Here is a 22,628-nt window from a genome sequence, read left to right as displayed (position 1 = left end):
AATAAGATAAGGGTATTAAAACTTCAGACATAAAGCAAATAGAGTTGGGGTACTATATTCACTGTTTTTTTTAGTTGTGTAAAGGCATTGCATTTGAAAGATTAATTTGACAAATATTTTTCATTGCTTTACTATCAAAATAGAGATTTTGTTTGAAATGAAAAAGTGGCAAAAATAGGTTCCCCTAGCTAAGTACCAGTGGTAACCCTTATATGCTTCTATCCTTGCACATGTGTATATCTAAATATTTATTATATCACTGAGTTAGCAACAAATACTTTCCATGACGTCGTATTCCATTTACTGGTATTTTTTAAAGAGTGTAACACTTTCAACATCAGTACATTTAAAGAGTATATTTCCATCCTTAAATACCCAAATTGGAATTGCCTGCTCCTCAAATCTTGCGAATTCATCAGAGTGAGAAAAAAAAATTTTACACTTCTTTTTTTTTTTCAAGTACATTTTCGAAAAGTGAAGTCATCCAGAATCTACATGATTTTTTAAAAAGATATTTCAATTGAATAACAATATTAATGAACAAACACAGTACATTTCTCATTCAACAAAAACACAAATTTCCAGAAATTATTGGTTTTTGGCCGGGCAGGCCGGGAAAAAATTTCTTAATTATTAACATTCAAGTCAAAGGGGACCAAACAGTGGTGAATGTAAAATTGTTTATTTATCGATAATTTAAAATTTTCCAAAAAATATTATCGACAATGTATTTTTGTCTATCTTTGATTATTTAAATAGTTTTTCAGTTTTAATTTTGCATTTGTAAACTATTCAATCATTCAGCTAAAAAAATGTGTGTTGTGAAATCGCAGTGAAAAAATATACATTTTTCATTATAACCTTACTTATACAACTATATTTTTCAGTTTTTGCACATGAATGTGTAGGTTGTTGTCATAAGAAATTATTTCAAATCATTTAAAGCAAACATTGCAAAAATTTTGATTATTCGATAATTCATACACTATGCACCAGGCTACACACTGCAACACAGCAATTTTACCATTCTTCCATGTTTGTACACTTTGTTAAAAGCATATACTATATTACAAATAAGAATTATACAACATTTGCTCCTGAAAAATTTTCGTCATCCCTAATAATATTTCTTTTTTTGTTAATAAATTGTTGCATATAAATAATAGGATCTTTAAGACTAGGTACACAAAAATGGAAAGTGTATAAAAGTGTTAAGTAGATGAGAGTGTAAGTTCCTGTTATTTTTTTCAATACAGTAAAGAGTAAACCAATATTGGAAGAAAGCAAAAGTTATTTGATTTATACCCTTATGCATCTTCATCAGATAGTGGAGTGGTGTAAAAGTGAAATGTTTACCTGTGGCATAATGCAGGGAGTATTAAAATAAGAGAAGTAGCAATATTATTATGTATATAATACCAAACAGAACAATAGCATATGCAATCTAATAAAAAAATAGCCCTATCAATTGTTCCATTCAGACACAACATGCAGTGACTAAATGGAACAATTGGTAGGTCTAATTAAATAGATTATTAGATTGTAGCATATGTAACATGTAATATAATCAGGAAAATATTGCACATCTATTTCTGTGATAAACTGACACTGCAATCTTATTATTTTTGTTAAATATTACAGCTTCCATTTTGATACTATCAAAATTGGTGATTAAAATACTAAGATGATACACACAAAGCACATGAAGTTATCTAAATTTTTATTCAAGAACAAGTTTATTGTATCATATAAATCATCACAAAATATAAACAAAAAAAGCACTTCAGAGTCAATAATGTCATAAAAGTCCTTTCATACAAACATGATATACATGTAATTTCACACATCTTGTTTTTTCTGGCTTAGCACTTATCAACAAACTCCTACTACTCTTTGTATTCAATGAATTGTTTCAGTTTTCTTGACGCATCTTGTTGAAGTTTAAGGCTCCTAAAATATATATTTACAATTAATAAATTATAAATACTGTGAGCAAGCTCACAAAGAAAATACTCCCGCTTCAAAAGGTCTCTGTAACCACTACCAGCGTTTCCATGATTCTATGTTAAAATTTCAAAGTTTTACTGTGAATTTCCAGGACAAATGACATCTATTAGTTCCATATCATTGCAAAGCTTGGAAAATAAGGCTTTCAAAATCATTAAACTAATGGTACAATAATTGTAGAAAATTTGCATAAAATTACTTTAATAAAATGCTGAAAATCCACATTTTTACCTTTTCTGCTAAATGAGAGCATGGAGGCAAATTACTCACACATGTAAACAATATTCATATACTTTTAGAGTAAATTACAAATACGAGTTTAAAGTACACTTTGACTACTTTACATCAAATTAAACACAGAGTATGCAAGTAGAATTCATGGATCTACGTTGTGTGTGTTTTTGGTACTACATAATGGGGCTGCTCTGGCTTCCAAAATTCTGTCGCCAGAAAAATCACCATTTTAAAATTATGACAGTATTAAGTCCACTGATGAGTTATCTTTGTCAATTCATTAAAACAATCCCTTCATTCATGACAAACATGTACCCAAGATTCACTCTTGATACATGTATAAAGCAGGCTTTTATCTCTAGTCATAGTCAGGATCATTAATCACTTTCCATATGCAAAATAATAAAGTACTACTCCAGAAACAGGTGTTTTATTTCTATCAAGGACTTAATATTACTATGCTCATATAGTCCCTGATTTTAAAACATGTTGACCTTAGTCCTTTGTAGTCTAATTAAACTGATCTTAAAATATAATTTGATTTTTTATTTATAAAGTTTCAACAAACTTTATACTTTTTTCAAGTGATAAACTTTCTGGCTAACTACCATGGACTTTTAATTGTGTCCTTTCCTAATTATCACATGTTCTCTTTTACTCCTGCTTGAAATGTCTTCAGTATTTCCTTAATTAGATTTTGAGAATCCCCATTCTATCTGTTTACAGATGATTTTCCTGCCAAAAAATCCACATGGCAGAAGTGTCAACAAATGTCATCCATTTTCTGTTATCAATTCTTGCATTTCAAAGTGTTTTAGACACTTACTAATGGTATAGTCATTATTAATTGGATTTATTCTGTTTTCAGGTAAATCTGTATCTGAATGTGTCATATGGTTTAACAGCTTGTATACAGCCACATGCACATGGCCATGATCTTGTTTACCTTTGACCAGATGATGAGAGTTTTGATTGGCTCAATAATATATTAACATGTGATTGACAGCTCCCATGAAGCTATTGTAAGTCATGGTCACCTACCTGGTCTAGATACTTTTGATTGGCTTCCGCAGTAAATTGGTAACGGTCAATAAACTCTGACCAGGTGTCAACTCAATTGTTTAATTGGAGAGAATATCCGTTGTTGACATACTTCCCGTCAATTTTAATATAAAAAAAATCTAGGCGCCAAGAAAATCGCCAACTGGTTATTTTTGTCACCAGATAAAATAAAAAATCGCAAATTGCAACATTGGCATAGCCCAGCACGATCCCTGCTACAATGAAGGGTGGCCAATAGACCGAAAGTGGTAAGTGAGAATTAAATGTAAAACCCTTAACTTCAATTATTTCCCTTTGGACACCTCTCTTCATATTTTCCCAACCTTCCTATAAAATTTAATCAGAATCCTTTGAGTGGTTTAGGAAATATTTACGGGGGAATAACTTAGAAATGTTTTAGGAGTAGGTAAATAAATGTTCCAAAATTAAAATAAACTAATGACCAATACAATACATTTTCATGTCAAAACTTTTATTTGAAATCCTATTTCAACCAATTTATATTTATCTATATTTGGTTCTAAAATGAAACTGAACTTGTTTAGTTTTTAATTCCATCTTTATCCAAGTATCTAAAAATATGTTAAAACAATTTTGATGTTACTTGTTTTTTTTTTCTTTGTTTTTGTTCAAGTCAACTTTTGGCAGATGGTTATTTTTGTTAAATGGCAATCGAAAAAATGAAATATTTAAAACGAACACTTACATAACATGCTGACCAAATGTGTTGATAATTTTATAGAGGGAGCTTTTCAGTGTCGTCTGCAATGAGTATTTTAGTCCAGCATCTTTGGCAATGTAGTCCTTTATTTGTCGTCTGCTACCTGTTGCTGCCAGTTTGAAGTGTTTCTCAACATTCTACAGGAAAAAATGAAATGATTATGGTCAAATGTGTAAAAATATCTGATTTAAAGTTTGTCTACATTTAATGACATTAGATTCCCAGTTGCAGAATAAAATTAGGAATTCACAAAAATAATCTACTTAGTACATGTACAATATTTTAGCACTATATTATTTATTCTAACTGAACAGGACAGCAAAATGTTTATCTTTTATAATAAGTAACATTGTGAAAGATGTAGTCATTGTTGTTAAGTAGCACTCCAACTAAGAGTCATGCAAAATGTGATTCAAAAAGTAAAAAAGCCAACATATTTTTATTTTTGATATTTTGCTTGAAATGGCATAGTAAACCAAAATTAACATTCAGTTTTTCATAAAACCCACGTTCTTAGGAGATAAAAATTATATAGAATGTACTGTAGATTTCAAAATTAAGGGAGATAGATAACTCTGTAAAATACACTCAAATACAATAGAATATATTGGATTTTCAATGTTGACTATCTAATAAGAACAAGCAGATTTGAATGAATAATTACACATTTTATAATACAGACACATAAAAAACTTAATTACAAAAATAAAAATACATAACCTTTTTTGGGGTGTATCACATTTTTCAGATCTTGCATGATTCTTACAAAGATGCCTACTTAATAGTTCATTATTCTCACTACTATTCCTCTGGGTTTGGCATCTGAACTTACCTCCTGTAGGTTAAGAAGTGAAGTAAGTATTGTAGGTAGAGACCTCTGGACCACTCCAAACTTATCCTCAGTGTAAGAGGCAGTTGCCAAATTTGATAATGCTTGAAAGTAAATAACAAAACTAATACACTTGAAGCGAATAAACACATTTTATATTCAATTGCTTTAAATACAGCAAAAAATATATGAAAAATCGTATACTATTATGTCAGTTTTGATTTTCGTTTCATATACGAGTTGTTTGTTTCCCATTTAAAGATTAAGTAAGTATGATGATTTATCCTTATGATATACACTTATTATATGAATCTGCCTTTTAAATCATAGCAGGGCATCTGTGAGAACAATATGACCTCTTAATGTATGATATCTTTACATATCTATACAATACAGCTCTCTAATATCACATGCAATAAGATCAAACAAAAAAAAAACATAAAAGTCTGTTTCCTGCTGCCCTCACTACCCATTTTTTGTGCCTACCCTAAACATTTTATGGCCATTTTGGCCCTGACACTTTTGAAGTCCAGATTGTTTCCCAATTCTCAATGTAAAATAGTTTTAAAAAATTTCATATTTTCCCTACCTACCTATCCTATTATTTTCTTGTTGGTAGCAAGAAACAAGACTTTTTTATACTGGCCTAACATCCTTGAAAGCTTAGAGATCAAGGTAAGGTGTTACTGTATATGGAATAGGTTAATCAATAGTAGTACAATTATATGACTATGTCATTCAAGTAAAAATTTCTATCAACCATTATCTACTACTCTAAGTTTGCAACACTAAGACCAAATCCACCATAATGAACATCCTCATAAACTTAATGAGGGAGATTTCAAAGACTGTACAATTTCATAAAGATCCATTAACTAAACATGGTTTAATCCATTATATATCACAAAATAATATTTTGTAAATGATAAGTGTATATGTTCAAAATAACATACAAATATAACTTTTTCTAACAAGATACAAGCTTTAAAGACACCATTATTAATATAATATAATCTAAAAAATAAATTTGTGATTTTTTTACCATTTTTAAAAATTAAAAGCATGTTTTATTGAAAAAGAAATGAAATTTACCAAGGGAGGTAATCTACTATTGAGCATTTGCTTCTTTTAAAATATTGAAAGAGAAAATTTGTTTTTAATTCAAATTGAAACATCAACCAGAAATTCATGGGTAACAAGTAAGGATGTAAGGAAACAAAAATCTGTGCATGCAAATAAAAACTCATGCTAAAGTTCATCCAATGACTTTTTCATTTATTCTCACCTTCATTGGGACAAGACCAGTAGTATAACAATTTTTAACTTGCAGCATATTTCAGATTTATATATATCCTACATTTCACATTTTATATTTTAACAAGTGATATAAGTTCAACACGACTCACCCTCAATTGCCCAAATCTGAATCTGTGAAGCCTTAAAGAGTTGTCTGCCCTTAGAATCAGGTAAATCCATAAGAAAAAATCCAAAGATTGGTTTCTTCTTCAAGTATGATAAAATCTGTAAATAAAATTTTTTAAAATCAACCTTATTTCCATTGCTATTGAATGCAGAATAATCATATGAAAATAAATTGGAAAGAGTAAATAACCATTCCTAATAACAAAATGTGCAGAACTTGTTCCATGCACAAGTAAAATCTCCAAATATTTTTTGCACAGACAATTATAGTTTGGTCAGTTATGATAACCTATTGATTATCCATTTTGTTATATATGTAAGACTCAGATGTGTGATGGGAATGCCGAAGTGCAATGGTCATGCTGTTCTGCGATGGTTATCATTTTAGTAAAGATACATCAGAGTGCAAAATCAAAATGCGAGGTCCTGGATCGATTATCGGAACATTTACATAAAATTGCCGATTTTTCGGTAACTGTTTTAGTATTCCTTAGTGATAGTATAATAAAAAATGGAAGTAAATTTAGTATCTTTGCTTATATAAATTCCTAAAAAATTGGAAGTATGACATTGAAAGGAATGAAAGTAAAGTTCTTTCTAGTTGCATGTAGACTAGTATTCTACCTGTTGAATAATTAGTTCATTAATTAAGGTATTTTAAGGTTTTTTGTGTATTTACGATATATATTGGAAAAACATGAGAGTTTAAACATTTCAGAACAATACAAACAGAAATCCAAAATGCACCTTTGTGTATTGGCCAAAGCATTTCCGCGTTGCTATAGGCAGTCAACAATCTTTTCTAACTATCACATTTTATATTGATCACAAATGCACTTCAGCATATTACCAGCACACTTCCGCATCCCATCAAGGTTCTGAGTCTTACATATAGATTGTCTCAATAATTTATAATTGTTTTTTTGCAAAGATTTTTTAACTTTGTGATCATTGGCTAGACATTCTAAATCATCAGTGGCTTAAAATGAAGTTAACATCACAAGAGAAAGTGACATTTGGCTGGAATAAGTCAAAGAGTAAAATTTTCACTTGACATCATATATAAACTTTATCAAATTTTCCTGACGACATAGTAGAATTTTCAACTATAAATGTAGTGATTTCCTGTTACAAAAGACATAGGCTGTTTCTTTCATAAACATGAAGAAACTAGTCCATTAGAATTGAAATAATTCATGGAGATTTGGTTTTATCATTGTTCTTCAGCTGGCTATTTATGAGTTGAAATTTTTGTGTCACATCTCTTTTTAAGGTACTTCAATAAAATGATCATAATAATTAACATAATGTGCATCATGATTAAAACTGTGTGAAGTTCTTAATTCTAAAAATTTTTAATCAACAAATGGATACTTTTGATATCAACAATTTACAGGAGTCTTCATCTAATAAATGATGCTCTTTGATCATTTTTTCATGTACAGACCACATATGGTATCAGTCAACATCAGTTCTGACCTTAATGTCATGTTCTCAGCATCCCTTTGTAATAATGATTTCAATCTTCCCCAACTTACCCCATCCTTAGGAGGTGGGTAGTTGTTAGCTGAATCACCAGAGGTAGTTACTTTAGATTCTATCACACCTCTGTGTGTCAATGTTGATGTATCTCCTGAAAAGGAAAGTTCAGAAACAAATTCAATGAATGTGAGAATTATTTGTATTTCTTCATTTCATACTCTTCATACACAGTCAAACCTGTTTTAGTGACCACCTGTATTTAACAATCACCTGTCTTAATAGACTATGACTAAATATCCATGCATTGTATTCTATGTAAAATTCACCTGTACGTTAAGAACAAATGTCTTCCGTGACCATGCTTTTGCATTTTTGACTGTACCATTAACAGAGGACTGAGGACTAAGTCCTCATAACAGTAATAAAAATCAAAGATATAACATTAGAAGAACTGAGAGCTTTTTTTGAGTCTGATAAGAAGTTACCTCCAGGGACGATTTTACGAGGTCTACAAAGCAGAAATTGTCAAAAATCAAAAGTAAATATACAGGAAAAAAAAGAATGGTTATGTTAAAATACGGTTTTGAAATAGCGTCTGTTTTGAGAGGAACTACATCCAATGGAACTTTTTGGGATTTATGGATTTAGTACAAGCAAAATGACCAAATTAGTTCTGTGTGAGAAAAAACAAACTATAAGAAGTGTAAAGCTAGTGTTGTATTTGAACACGTTAAACTTTGAAACTATTCATGTGGGAATATTACCCCTCTTCATTGACAGTCTTTTTGGGTTAAAGCAAATTTTTCATGTATAATTCAATTATTTAGTCTTTATCACAGAAAATATAGTGATTTTAACCAAACATCTACCACAAATCTTACACTTTAATGTGGGAGATTCTAAATTTTTCACTGATTTTGTGGGAGTCTCCGTTAATGAAGGAGGGGTAACAGGTATACATATGTAACTACTCGGCTCACAGACAAGTTGTTTTGTATACTTCATCCTCTTACTAGTTGAACCTGTATCATATTAAAAACACTGAGAGCAAAGATCACTAGGTGATTCAACCTGCTCCCCCTCCCTTATAAAATACTTCACAGGGTGCAGCTTGATATAACCACAGTTGGGGCAAGTATGGACACCCCATTTAAACTTGATACACTTTGAGTTTTGATTACCATTAGAAATTTGACACAGGATAAGAATTTGATCTGACTTTTTGGCCCCTTATTTCTAAGTGGTTCAAGTTGAGACCTCCAAAATCAATCCTTATACAACATCATATTTTTGCAGTTATTAAAAAAAAAAAACATGGAAAAATTTGTTAACAAGTCATCAAACAGTAAGTTTGACAGTCATCAAACAGTAAGTTTGATGTCATCTATTCACACAATGTGTTTGTTTGTTTGTTGGGGTTTAATGTCCGAGCAGCAATATTTCAGCTATATTCAGACGATGAACATGAAATGTGACATACCTATATAAAGCTCCTGTCAAAATACCAGATAAATGTGGTAAGCATTTCCAGAGAAAAATTTCCCCCATTCAACCATGTTTATGATTAAATCGAGAAACCAGTAACCATAGGTAAGTCTTTGGACTAACAAACCAATGGTAACTGAAGCTGGTTTATATACTAAAGTTTGAAGACCTACCTGTGGGAACTAGAGTGGGAATTAATTCCCAGGACCTACCTATGGTATCTGGATCTGATTTATATTCCCATGACATACCTATGGTAACTGGAGCTGGTTTATCTGTTTGCCTGACTGGTACATTTACAAATACTTTCCAATTTTCCTCCTGAATCTTTTGATTGAGATTGTCTATTTCAGTCAAACACACAGTACTCAGCTTGTTCCAGTTGTGAGGATGTCCACCTAAAAAAATAAAAATGAAGTCTTTTTCTTGGCATGATAAGAGAGATTACATAACTATTAAATTAAGGTAGTCATATTAAATTTCAATAGTCCTCTTTCATATTGCCAACTTTGGCTTTTTTTTTAAAGATTTTAAGCTGAGGGGAGTAACTTTTTAAAAATTTGTCATCCAACAGACTGGTTTACTGTCAAATTGGAGCAATGGACTGCAGTAGACTTCAAATTCAAATATTTAATTTATTAGAACTGGTAAGTACTTGGATATTTTTAAATAACTTTTTTCAAACCATTCAGGTACTTACTAAAGTGAAAATTGCACAAGAGGACTGGATGATGCTTCATGTGCGATTACTCTTGGTAAAGATTTTATGAAAGTCCGGCCAAATTTCAGATTATTCGACACATGGACAATTAGGTGGTTACTGGAGATAAAAATTTCTTGGATTTCTTTTAATTTATAATTTTTCAAAAAAAATGTCTCTTGATGATTTCAATTCTAGTTAACTGTTAATTACAATGGTTCATAACAAGATTCAAGTTTTATACAGTAAATTTTCAACATGATGTTTTACCTGGCTGACTAAGACTAAACACCTTAACTCTTCTATCCTGGGAATGCTTAGATAACTGACTAAAATCCAAGAATCCAAGATACTGAAAAAAATTTTGTTCAACAGAATTTATTTGTTATGCCAATAAAATGCTTAAAAAAATGGAAATGACAAACATAGATTTTAATCTTTCTTAAAGCAAGAGATATTTATATATGGTACTTTTAACATACAGAAAATGTTAATGTGATGTAAAAACATTGATAAGTAAATTCACAGTTATTAGATAATAATATCTGTTTATTGTTGTCATATTTGTTAGAATATAGTACCAACCTTCAATAAGTTGTCTTTCTGACATGACATAGCATCAATGAGACACATATTAGTAGTACTGTCAAAGGCACTTTCTATGGGGAATATATAGTGCTGTAATGATTTAATACACGTCAATATATTTAATGCTCCAAGCATTAAAATTCTATTCAAATTCTATTTTTATTTGAAACACTTTTGCTTCATGTTAGCTAAATAGAATGTGTGTGTTCAATATTGCATTCCTTTATAATATGGATGGGTTTGACATTTTTTTACATGTATTTTACAACTATATAACCACACTACACCATTTCTGTAGCAGTCTTCATAAATCTTAGACAGTAGATGGTTCATGCATGTCAAAAACTCATCAAACTCACTTTTAATTCTTATTCAGAAACAGTTACATATCACATACCAGTCTTAGTTATTCATTTGGTTGTTACACTCATGGAATAATAATTACCTTAATTGTATGTGAAATTGGTACTTCGGAAGAGTTATCGTTCTTGCTTTGGTTGATATAAGTGAGATGTATGCATGTTTTTCACCCAAAATACAGGTCTGTGTGCAAAAATGACTTTAGTAACATAACAACATGGCATATGAAGACTTTTTTTTTCTGACCCATAAATCACCTCTATTATTGGTAGTGTCTGAATTTTCTATTGATTGGTTCTATTATGAAACCTCTTGAGAAAAATATCACAATTAATCAATACCTCTGCGGAATAAACTCTATACAACATAGCTGCATAGCTCCAAGTAAAGTGTAGAAACAGCCCCAACAACACTGTTTGGTAAAACAATCTTAAATCTAACATCCCATAGATACTGTCTACAGCCAGCTCTGGACTACATACATACAAAAATCAAAGTAGAAAAATTAAGGAAATGTAATTCAATAAAGACAGAGAGACTTTTACATAGTAACAAGTTTTATTACCAAATACCATAAAATATGATCTATGAAATTAACATTTTACTTCATAAGCTCAGTCTTGAAATATCAGTGATACAAATGTACATATACCGGTACATAAGTTAATGCAGGACAAAAAGGAAAGTAAAACCATAAACACAAATAATGATCTAAAACATACTTTAACATGAAGCAATAGATATTGTGGCAAATAATGTAATAACCATTAGTAGAAGAAAATGATAACTCATTACTAAAATGAAAAAAAAAAAAAAAAAGGTACCAAATCAAGAACTATAAGCCTACAAGAAGGAAACATACCGTAGCAGGGATAAAGTATGTACAATCCAATCCTTAGGTATTCCACCTAATCAAAGTAGAAGATATGGTATAAAATATACATAAAAAGTCAAAATTACACATTACAGCAGACTCTGGCAAATTGGATATCAAAATTGTCAATGAAAAATATCCCTTTATCCAATATATTCAATTGGCCAATTGACACCTTTTTCAATTTTTTAAAAATCTTATGTCTTTTTTGCAATATAATTATTTGTGTACTGTACAGGTATAGACACAGGTAATGTTCTTGCATTGTGCTTACATTCTAAAAATAGCTATGATTACCAATGTCCCCCCATGAAAAAACTTTAACTTCACTGAAATTTTCTAAGTCCATGGGTTATAACTTCTGAACAAATCATTCAACCATGACTAAAGTCAAACTTAATATATAACTTCTCATAGTAAGACAACATACAAAATATAAAATAAATTGGTCATAGCATTACAAAAAAAGGCAGAATACTGTAATTTCACCGAAATTTTCCAAGTCCAAGGGCCATAACTTCTGTAAAAATCATCCAACCGAAAGTAAAACTTAATCTGTAACTTCTCATAGTAAGACTACATACAAAAGATAAAATCAATTGGTAAAAGCATTACAAAAAAAAGGAGCCGAAAACTGTAATTTCACTGAAATTTTCTAAGTCCAAGGGCCATAACTTCAGTAAAAATCATTCAACCGTAACCAAAGTCAAACTTAATCTGTAACTCTTCATAATAATGTCAAATACCAAAAACAAACTTATTTGGTAAAAGCATAACAAGAAAAGTGAATTTCCATGTCCCCTTGCAACGCATAGCGGGAGGACAAAAAGACTAAACTGCAATCTTTTCTTTTTACTTTTATTTCTCTTTTCTAAAATTCAGTTGTTACCATTAAACAACATAAAAAAAATTAACTTCCTACTGATTTTATTTGTTTACTTTTCAGCAATAATTTTCAAGGCACCTGGTAATATAAACATGACAAAATGGTGCACACGTTAGAACATGCGAATGGAAGATTCAATCATTCGTACACAAGTTCATGTTTGCAGGAAATAAACATGTAAAATTCAAATAAATATTGATCTAGAGGTTGATCATGATTCAGATTGTGTCAAATTTCTACACATGCACTGAACACATCAGTCAGTAAAAATTCTGCATTATGACCAGTTCTGCAATTGGCATAAAAGAACTGTGGATTTGCACAAAATTATGTAGGGCATAAATCAAATACTTTAAAATATGAAATTAAAAGACATCTTATTAATGTTAATCTCTCTTTATTGTAAACAAGAACAACAAATAATAAATTGAATTGTTTCTGACATCATAAATTCGAACTTCCAGTCAATTCTCTTGAGAAGAAAACAAAATATTCAATTATGTATCACTTTGACAATTTTTTTCATGAATAACATATCCCAATTGCCAATACATTCTATTTTCTGATATTCAATTATATGATAAAAATTGTTCTAAGTATATGCAAAATGGTTTTGTTTTTTTTTTTTAATTATATTACAATAGCCAAAATATTCAATTCCCTGATATCCGATTACATGGAGTCTACTGTACTGCATTTTATCTGCCAACAAGGCATCACAAGTTTTCGTCTTTGTTTATTTTAACATGCTGTATTGTGATATACATATCTTTTGATGAGTAGTCATCTATATTGTGATATACAAATCTTCTGATGAGTAGTCATCTATATTGTGATATACACATTAGAAGACAAATATACTCATCTCTATTTGAATATATACATCTTATGACAATTAAAGTTATCTATTATTGTGAAATTCTTATTTTCTGATGAGTATTGTTTTTCTCATGGTAAGTTTCATTTAAGTAGCAGTCTTTTTTTAAATAAAAATCAGACAGGAGGTGATTTAATGCATGTCAAAAACCCACCAAATGAACTTTTCTTTCTAATTCAGAAACAGTTACAAACCACATAATCAGTCTTAGTTTGTCACTTGGTTGTTCCACATTTGAGATATAAATTTAAAATATCGATTGTATCTGCAATTGACATTTTTAAAGAGTTTTCATTCTTGATTGGTTTGATTTTGTTAACTTTGGAAGATGAATTTTTCTAAAAAATACAGATCTTACTGTTTTCTTCCGTGAATACCGCACTTTTTTTTCAACTTTTTCTTCGCTCCAGAAGAGGGATGCGCAGTATACACCAAAATAATGAGTTTCTTTTTTTTTTTACATTGGTTTTTTTTTTATTTCTTTTTGAGTATAGTCAGGATTTTTACAAAGACACATACATCACCACCTGACTAAGGTGTAACAGTCTTCACAAGAGATCAAATTTAATACAAAAAAGACTATACAAAATATCATATACTCACCATCACTTTCTCACACTATCACTTTCATCTTTCATTCAATTCAAGAACTTTGTTATTAATAATCTACTGCACTGTACACATTTAAATTCAACTAAATGAATAAAATCTCACAATATGTTCATTTGACTTATAAATATAATTGTAAAAGGTTAAGGAAAAAATACTATAAACTTAGGTTATAACAGGGAAAATAATGTCAATAGGGGCCCATAATTGTTTGACTTTTTCCTCCTTGTAATTTTTCTGGCCTATATATAATTCAATATCATATTAAAGCTTCTAATTTTATGTTTTCACCCTAAAAAGTTTGGAAGTCTCTCATCAAGTTTGCATTTAAATATATTGTTCTTTGTAACAGTCAATAGAAGATTCAATAAAAGTTTCTTCTTGGGGATCACCCAAAAGGAAAACATTTTTTTTTCATAACCAAGCCTGTAAAAAACCTTTGCAGACAGTGATAAACATTTTTAAAAAAATTACAGGTGATTGCACAATCAAAAAATAAATGTACAACTGTTTCCTTTTCATTATTACAAAAAGAACATACATCACTATTTTTAATGTGAATTTTGTACAAAAATACATTTGTAGGAACAAATCTGTGTAAAAATTTACATTGGAAATTATTCAAATAAGCATTTCTACAACACTTCTTATTGAGTACAAAAAGTTTATGCCATTCTGGGATTTCAAACTTAAGTTCATTTTCCCACTTATAAAACTTTTCATTTGGAAGATAACATTGCTGTTTAATAAGCTGTGTATAAATAAATTTTACTTTCTTGCAATGAACAACTCTGAGTTTCTAGATTTTTTTCTAGAGACATAATTTTCAAGAATCAGAACCAAAGTCGTCAACTGAAGACAACATCTAGCCATTGTATCTTTTAGAACAGTTTTATGTGAAATAAACAAATAAAGTTTTACTGCTATTTAATAGTTGCTTTATCCATCAATGCTGTTTCCTTGCATTTCATAATTTGAACGAAAAACCAAGACTAGCTTCTTATTGTTCTCTCAAATATCTAATTATAACTTCTGTGTGCAGTGGAGCGTTAAATACACAGTAACAGGAGTGCCAACCTGTCCTTGGGCCCATTGTCATTAAATTATCAAATAACAAAAGATCAATTTAAAAGGTGAAACAATTATTACTAATCCTTTAATCCGCTTGATGAACTGTTTCTAAATGTAAAATATCAATACACAACTTGGCTAATTAAAACATCTTTTTTTTATAAACGGCCGGACTTGACGCCATTGTTTTAGTGAAATACCTGATTTGGTATTTGAACAGAAAATGTAAACATTGCAGCCGACTCAGATCCAATACTTCGCTATTTATAAAGTATTTTAATTAATAAATGGCTTGCAAACGCAGGGAAACATAGAAAATACTTTTATTTAAAAGATTAATGATGAAAAGATACGCATTTCAGGGAATTTACCGGAATCCTTTCATCTCAAAGTGGTCTTCTGCTGGTAATTTTTCCTCGCTTCCCAGTGCAGGTTTTTACACGGAAACTAACTTTTTTCACCGATCTCCCTTGCCAAGAAAGGGGTCGCAGAAAACACAGATGCATGTAATACACAGAAGAATATGGTAATACAGATATGACTATCGTGTCTAGACTGAAAAAGGCATCAATTGTGCTATGGGTTTTTCTGCACCATGAATCACCTCTAGCATTGGCTGTGCCTGTGATACTTAATATATCAAATGTATTTACTCACCTAACAGCCAATATAAAGGATAAAAGTAAAGGGTCTGCCTCAGTGTACACTCAAATGATGACAGTAACACCAAAAATATCTGTCCTTTTATCTGGAAAAATCTACTTTGCTGCAAAATGCAAGATAAATTAATTTTTAAATACTTACAAAAAACAGCACAGCAGTAGGAAACGAGAAAGAGAGGGAGGAATTTGCTCTCAACACAGATGTTTATCACACATACTACAACAAAACATGTTTCTTTTAATATACCCAATACAAGCATCTCAGGTAAATTATATCAGATATAATGGCAAATAGTAAAAAATAGATATGTACAATCTTATTGCTGCATTCCTTCTGTAAGCAGAATTACATGTAAAATATATATATCACTAAATGATTAAAGTTATAAACAATTATTTTCAAATAAACCTTAATCGTAGAAATGTATTCAGGAAGCAAAAGTACCACTGACTATACTAACTGTAATTGATAGGATAATCTCCTATCCATAGATAATACCAGGAGCTCACCTGAAGTACATTGAACTGTATGTAGTTACTCTGATGTAGATAGAAGAAAAGTAAAAACATGAACCCACTGTACATTCCATACATAACCAGGAACAAGTGATATTCATTCAACATGAACCGCTCACTGAAAAATCCAATTATGGGGTAACAATTAAAATATCAATTACAGAGATACAACAACAATAGGGAAGCAAAGGATCCCAATGGTAAAATATTGCTAAATAAAAGGTTGGGGTATGGAGGAACCAACTTCCAACCTCTAAAGTTGTAGGAGTATCCTAGCAAATGTGTAATACTCAAGTTTTAGACATTCATAGAAAACAGCAGATGTAAAATCATTGCTTTTAGTGCTGTCTTATGATAATTGATTTATAATGTTGATAAATACATGTACCAAGTTTAAGTTTTAACTACCAATTATCCATCAAGTGTTCTCCCCAGGATTTTCAGACAGCGCTGTATTCAGGGCACGTGACATGATTTTAATATATCTCATGTCGAAATGTGCCACTTTGTATTTAATGTATTATATGAAAATTAATCAGTGTATTAAAAATGTACATTTGTACATTGCTGTTTATGTTTACATTATATATTTGTAGGTAAATATTTTACCCTTTTTCTTCTATTGAAGTAATTATAACTTAAATACCATTTTTTATTTTTCCTTTTTAAATTAACTGAAAAATTAGATATTCTATTAAATTATGATAAGTAATTCCTTATAAACATTTCCTTTAATTCATACACACCCAGTGTTCTTCAATTTTTTGGTGACAGCAGACCCATTAGAAATTTACCATTTTTCATTTGTTTTGGGGCCTCAATGGCTCATTTGAATGTGATATTCATTTGATTAAGAGCAATCTCTATTAAACTCTTTTTCTAGTCTTAGTAGCTTTCAATATATTTATAGATTTAGAATATTATCTAATCATGTACATGTAATAGACTACTCTGGTCTTAATATTCATGTTTCCAAAAATTTTCAGGAAGTCAGTAGAATGGAGTTGACCTAGTTATACCAGGAAAAAACATAAATCTTATTCTTGTTATTTAAAGTTGGCACACTAGTTGTTTTGTCTTGTTTTTGTTTTTTGTTTTTAATGTTAATATGTAGTTTATTCATGGCAAAAACCCCATATCATGATTTACAAAAAAATTCCCCCACACCTGTTGTACTATAAAATTTTTATATTTTATATTTCTTAACTAATTTTCCCGCCAAAAAAACATGTGCTCTTGATACACAACAACATGGCATGTTTCCTGTCGTAATTGATTTTTAATCCTCAAATTTAACTTTATAGCACAGCACTGGTAGCTAGATAGCACAGTACCAATCTTGATAGCGCTGTAAAGCGCAGCGCTTCAAGGGCCTGGGGAGAACACTGTCCATCATGTCGTTAAATTATAAGTATACAGACTAGCCCAACAAAACCATGTTATCTGGTGCAAACACTTACACTTCCCTGGAAACCTATATGCAATTACCTTTCACCAACTTGAACAGACAAGTGATTATATCGGTCTCCAAGGATGTTACAACATATCCAGGTAGAGAGGGCTCCACTTAAGATAAAGACTAGACCATGTAATGGACGTGGTGGGGATAACAACTGTATCAAACTGTGAAGTCTTGTGTCAGGAACTTCTGGAATAACTGCAATGAAACTCATAAGATTGATCAAAACGTTTATTTCAAAATGACATAAAATTAAACCCCATGTAAGATTATTCACTCAAGATACAAAATATAAGTTTAATCAACGATTCAATGATTGTCGTTTTATATGCTAGGTCAGATCTTTAATGCTTTTCTGAAAATTTCGCTTTCAACTAGACTGACAAAGAGAGCTGGATTTGAACCATGCAAACCCAAAAAAGCAACAGCCCACCAGTAGGCATGTCACTCCACTCTGACTCATAATTCTGACTCCTTGCCAATGAGCTGTCAGTCATTCTCCTACATGACATGTGCTTGGCAGTGAAGCAGTGATTACCAATTTTAAAGTCTTTGGTATGAGCCTTGGAATCAAATCTAAAACCTCCAGTGTTTCTACAGTGGAGGTGAGCATGCCCAAACAAGACCACTGATGCAGTTAAAATGAATCAGACACAGACAGATATGTTTTATCAAATTATTGCTACATGTAACCAATCATTACTTTCAATCTTAGTTTCTGTTTGTTTATCTTGGATAAAATTTTTGTCAGGTGTTGATTTAATTTGAAGAAGAAAACATTGACAAAGTTTTTACAGACATTCATAGAAAAAGAGCAAACTAATGTCACAACAGAATATTAACTGTAAAACAAGAAGAAACAGTTGCATAGAAACAGGAAATGAAATGTAGTTCTTTCCAATAAAAAGTCAATTCTACTTACCTACATAAGAGGGAATTGTAAATACAGACACAACCAGCAACATAATCATCAATATCAAAAGCAACACCAAATAATGAATGGAAAATATTGCACTTAGAGATCCTGTAATAAAATATCCATACATACAACTGTAAACAATTTTATTTAAAAAGAATAAAAACTTAATTACAAATGCAAGTAGCAGGTCAAATAACAACTGAAATGCATATGTAAATAAATATCAAAAGGGAGCTCAGATCAATTGAAGGAGACAATAAACCAAAATTTCACAAAAACTGGTGGCAGCAAATTGAAGTCATTGTGCAAAGCGTGATGGGTGGATTGATACGAGTATACCATAAAACATTCCATCTAAAAAACTGGGTGCATAAAATGTGACAACATGACTCATGAGGTCAGCTTGAAAGAGTAATCAAAGAAACCATGATGTTGCAGAATGCCAATAAATCCTGCGAGATGAAAGCTTTTAAGTGTTAATGAAAAAACATTTCATTATGAACCCCTGCCATACACTCATTACCTTAATATTCATACTAATCTTGGTGTAAATATATTCATGTAGGTTAAATCACAACAATTAAGACAAATTTTAAATTAACTACATCCCTTATGACAGATACAAATATAGATAGTAAAGAAGACACACCTGAAATCCATGACAGGGGAGAGAGTAGATAGAGGTGTGATAGGACTGTATAGGCTGTAAAAAGTATTGGAAGGGATAACAGAGTCCATCCAATACTGGCACCAGCCCTCCAACTCTGTACCTACAAATATAAATAACATCACATAAGTTTATTAATACATATGTACAATGTATGTAGATAAGACATGGGCACCTACACCAGATCAAGCACTTTCTAAAATGTCAAAGGCATGTTAAACAAGATGTTGCAGTGATTTTCCTACCCTTATTTGGGGCCGATTTTGGGCCCCATCTTAACAAAAAATAAGCTCCAAATTTCCTAAATTTCAGCAGTGACATTCCAATTGTGACTTAAAACATTGTCTCAAGATTTGAATATGATCAAGATGGTGATATGTATGATAGATCCTCTCTTTACACTTTGACTTCAAAACAATAAAAACTATAATGATTTTGATAAGAAATTATTTTTTAAAATACTGTATAAAAATCCTTCCCTCGTGCATATATATTATTTCCCGAAGTTGCAATTTTCTCGCTCATTTCCCAATTGCATGGGTCCTAGGACCTTTCCCAAAAAATAGTACGATAAAAGAACAACATTCCAATGTCCCCCTTGTAGCAAAATACATTTCAACCAACTCATTGCCCTTTATATCAGTGTCAATGTAATGTGACAATAACACTGAACAAGGCTACATACATTGAAAAAAAAGGTGCTCTGCTACCAATCTGTTACACAAAAAATTTGTTACTTAAAGATAAAATCAATTGGTAAAAGCATTACAAAAAAAAGTGTGGAAAACCCGGATGGACAGACCCCTGACATTTCCATTCCCCTCGCAACACGTTGCGGAGGACAAAAATCACTGTGTTGCATGCTTTCTTATGATAAGAATATCCCACTCAACCCTTTACAGGGAACAGGCAGTAGATAAGCAAAGAACCTAGAAAGGGGAGTCACAGTACAGGGTTTGACAGTAAATTTTCTTGCTAGGTAGCCCACAGGACTTTTAAATGGATGAATTTGGTAGTCCTCAAAATTATTTCATGGAATTTGATGCTCTTAATCTTGTTTTTGCCAACACAAAAGATAATGTATTGTTGTCAGTTCAGATTTATTTTTTGGTTAAAATCATTGACATGCCCTTGTGCAGTGCTATTGTAGCCTTAAGGAGGTTTGTTCCATTTGTGAAAGTTGTCCATTTCTGTCTCAAAATCAAAATTAATGATAAACTGAATTGTCCTTTTTACAGCAGTTTATTACTCATTATTTTTTTTACTTCAAATTCAAAGTTTTCTACTTATCATAGTAATTCTTTACAGAAATGGGAAAACATAAATGTTTTCAAATGATTTGTTTTTGTCTTATATTTGAGTCATACATGTAGGTTAACCTTTAAATAATATAAGAACAGTGATAAAAAGCATGCAAGACTGCTATTATTTCAGTAAGATTACCAATATTGGGTAGGCTTAAATGGATTTATCTTTCCATATGAGTCCAACAATTATATTAGAGGTTTGTAAAGGTTCAATCCAGGCTTATAACATACATCTCAATAGTTAAAACATGCCTCATAATAATTCATTGACAAATTATTTTACTTCAGCACTAGTTGAGTAGTTCAGTGAGTCATGGCATTTGCAGTGGCATTATTAATCTGACGCTTATTCCTTATCAAAATCACAGGAAAGCATGCAGGCAAAAAAAAAATGCCTCCAAACATCACATAATTACACCAGGGGTAAATCTAGTAGCAGAAATACACTGTAATGTTTTTGTAATGTGTACTTAAGTACAGTCCTTAACTTTTGATTGTGTGTCTACCTATCTGGGAATCGTGGTCTACAAGAATGGGGGTGTCATCAATAATACATTTTTAACAGAGCAAGATTTGGTGAGGCCAAACATGTTTATCTTGCACTAACACAATCTGGAAGGCCAGAAACATCACCATTAAAATGAAGTTAAGGATCTTTGGGACCAACATTCAGTTAGTGTTTTTCAGAGACCTGGATATAGACAAAGAAACCAAGCATAACCAACAGGTTTTTATAAACAAATGCTGGAGGCAAATCCTCCATATAAGTGTGTCTAGTTAAAACAATTATGTCTTGGGAGGCTAATTTTTATAGTCAGATTAAACAATGCTTCAGCAAAAATCATGATTATATGGACTAGAGATCAAATGGTAAGAAAAATCAATACAAGAGAGCAAAGCTCACTCTTAAATGTGCAGACATTTTTCTAAAAATTTATCATACTGACACTTGAGAAAATTTTGTCAAAGCTAAACAATATATCGTAATCTAATGCAGCTTTAGAAAAAGTAAAAAACAGGTGCTTTAAGAAAGAGTTTCAAAGATGACTCTGTTATTCATTGAATCAGAACGACTCTTGACATTTTCAAAAAAGCCACTACAGATTGGATGGATCTTGTTAAAACCCTGCATTCTTCACCAAACCCTGAAATGTTAAACCTATAATATTTCCCACTGATGAAAATGTTATATTAAAACTCAGCAAAAATGATAAAATGACATTAATTTCACATGTAATGTACTGTAGGATACTTCATTGCAAAGGGAACCTGGTACTTTATGCTTCAGCCCTCACTCGCACTTAAGGCCAAAGCCTACTTCATATCACAGATTTCTGGGAGTGTACAAGACTAATTATATTCACTGTAAGCATAAAAATCAATAAATTTTGGGATATAGTACGACACCTTATTGTCTTAAGCAGCAACCACAGAACAACATTACCAAACATCAGAATAATGGAGTCTCCATGTGCAACGGTATAAAGGGATAGTCGACAACCACACTGAATCATGAATTATGTTTGTGTACTCTTTAAGAATCTGAAAGCCTGGCTAAACACGTGTGGCCTGTGTGTAAAACGGAATTTACGGATCACATCTAATTAGAAAATCATTTGCACCAAAAGAAAGTGATCTCAACAGGGACAGTGATTCTTCAGTTGAAATTTTATAGACATATTTTAAGTCACACCTCACGTTTAAACCACAGATCTATCGTTTCCATTATTCTGCCCCAGCTTTCAAAATCGGCGCCATAGTCACATGCAGAACTCCTCTAGACTTTTGCTTGAACTGACTTTCTTCGAAACGATCAAAATTCATATTTAATAAAACATCATACAAATAATCGTCTGAAAATGTAAAACACTAAAAGAATTATTTAAGCCTA

At 31.1% G+C, this 22,628-nt stretch overlaps 1 protein-coding gene across 2 annotated transcripts; it reads right to left on the bottom strand.

The window, feature by feature from the left end:
- Positions 1–1,703: 1,703 nt before the first annotated feature.
- LOC148628940 (nucleoporin NDC1-like) lies at positions 1,704–22,513 on the bottom strand. Of its 2 annotated transcripts, XM_088541177.1 has the most exons (16): positions 22,431–22,513; positions 19,413–19,533; positions 18,767–18,868; positions 17,874–18,042; positions 16,380–16,503; positions 15,865–15,973; positions 11,753–11,798; positions 11,232–11,364; positions 10,528–10,620; positions 10,213–10,294; positions 9,494–9,640; positions 7,814–7,908; positions 6,260–6,374; positions 4,857–4,957; positions 4,010–4,161; positions 1,704–1,950 (listed from the first exon to the last, which is right to left on the bottom strand). In XM_088541177.1, exons 1-16 carry the CDS (start codon positions 22,461–22,463, stop codon positions 1,887–1,889), a joined length of 1,686 nt encoding a protein of 561 aa, XP_088397303.1. In that variant the 5' UTR covers positions 22,464–22,513; the 3' UTR covers positions 1,704–1,886. The 2 variants fall into 2 exon arrangements, with proteins under 2 accessions (XP_088397303.1, XP_088397310.1); XM_088541184.1 differs by lacking the exon at positions 18,767–18,868 and having other exon boundaries at positions 22,431–22,511.
- Positions 22,514–22,628: the final 115 nt, after the last annotated feature.

This window comes from Perna viridis, chromosome 1 (assembly GCF_037379345.1).
Source record: "Perna viridis isolate PV_CMFRI_1.1 ecotype Kerala chromosome 1, ASM3737934v1, whole genome shotgun sequence".
In the NCBI taxonomy this organism is placed as follows: domain Eukaryota; kingdom Metazoa; phylum Mollusca; class Bivalvia; order Mytilida; family Mytilidae; genus Perna; species Perna viridis.
Note: the sequence above shows the minus strand (reverse complement) of the source record. Positions and strands in the feature narration are given on the sequence as shown.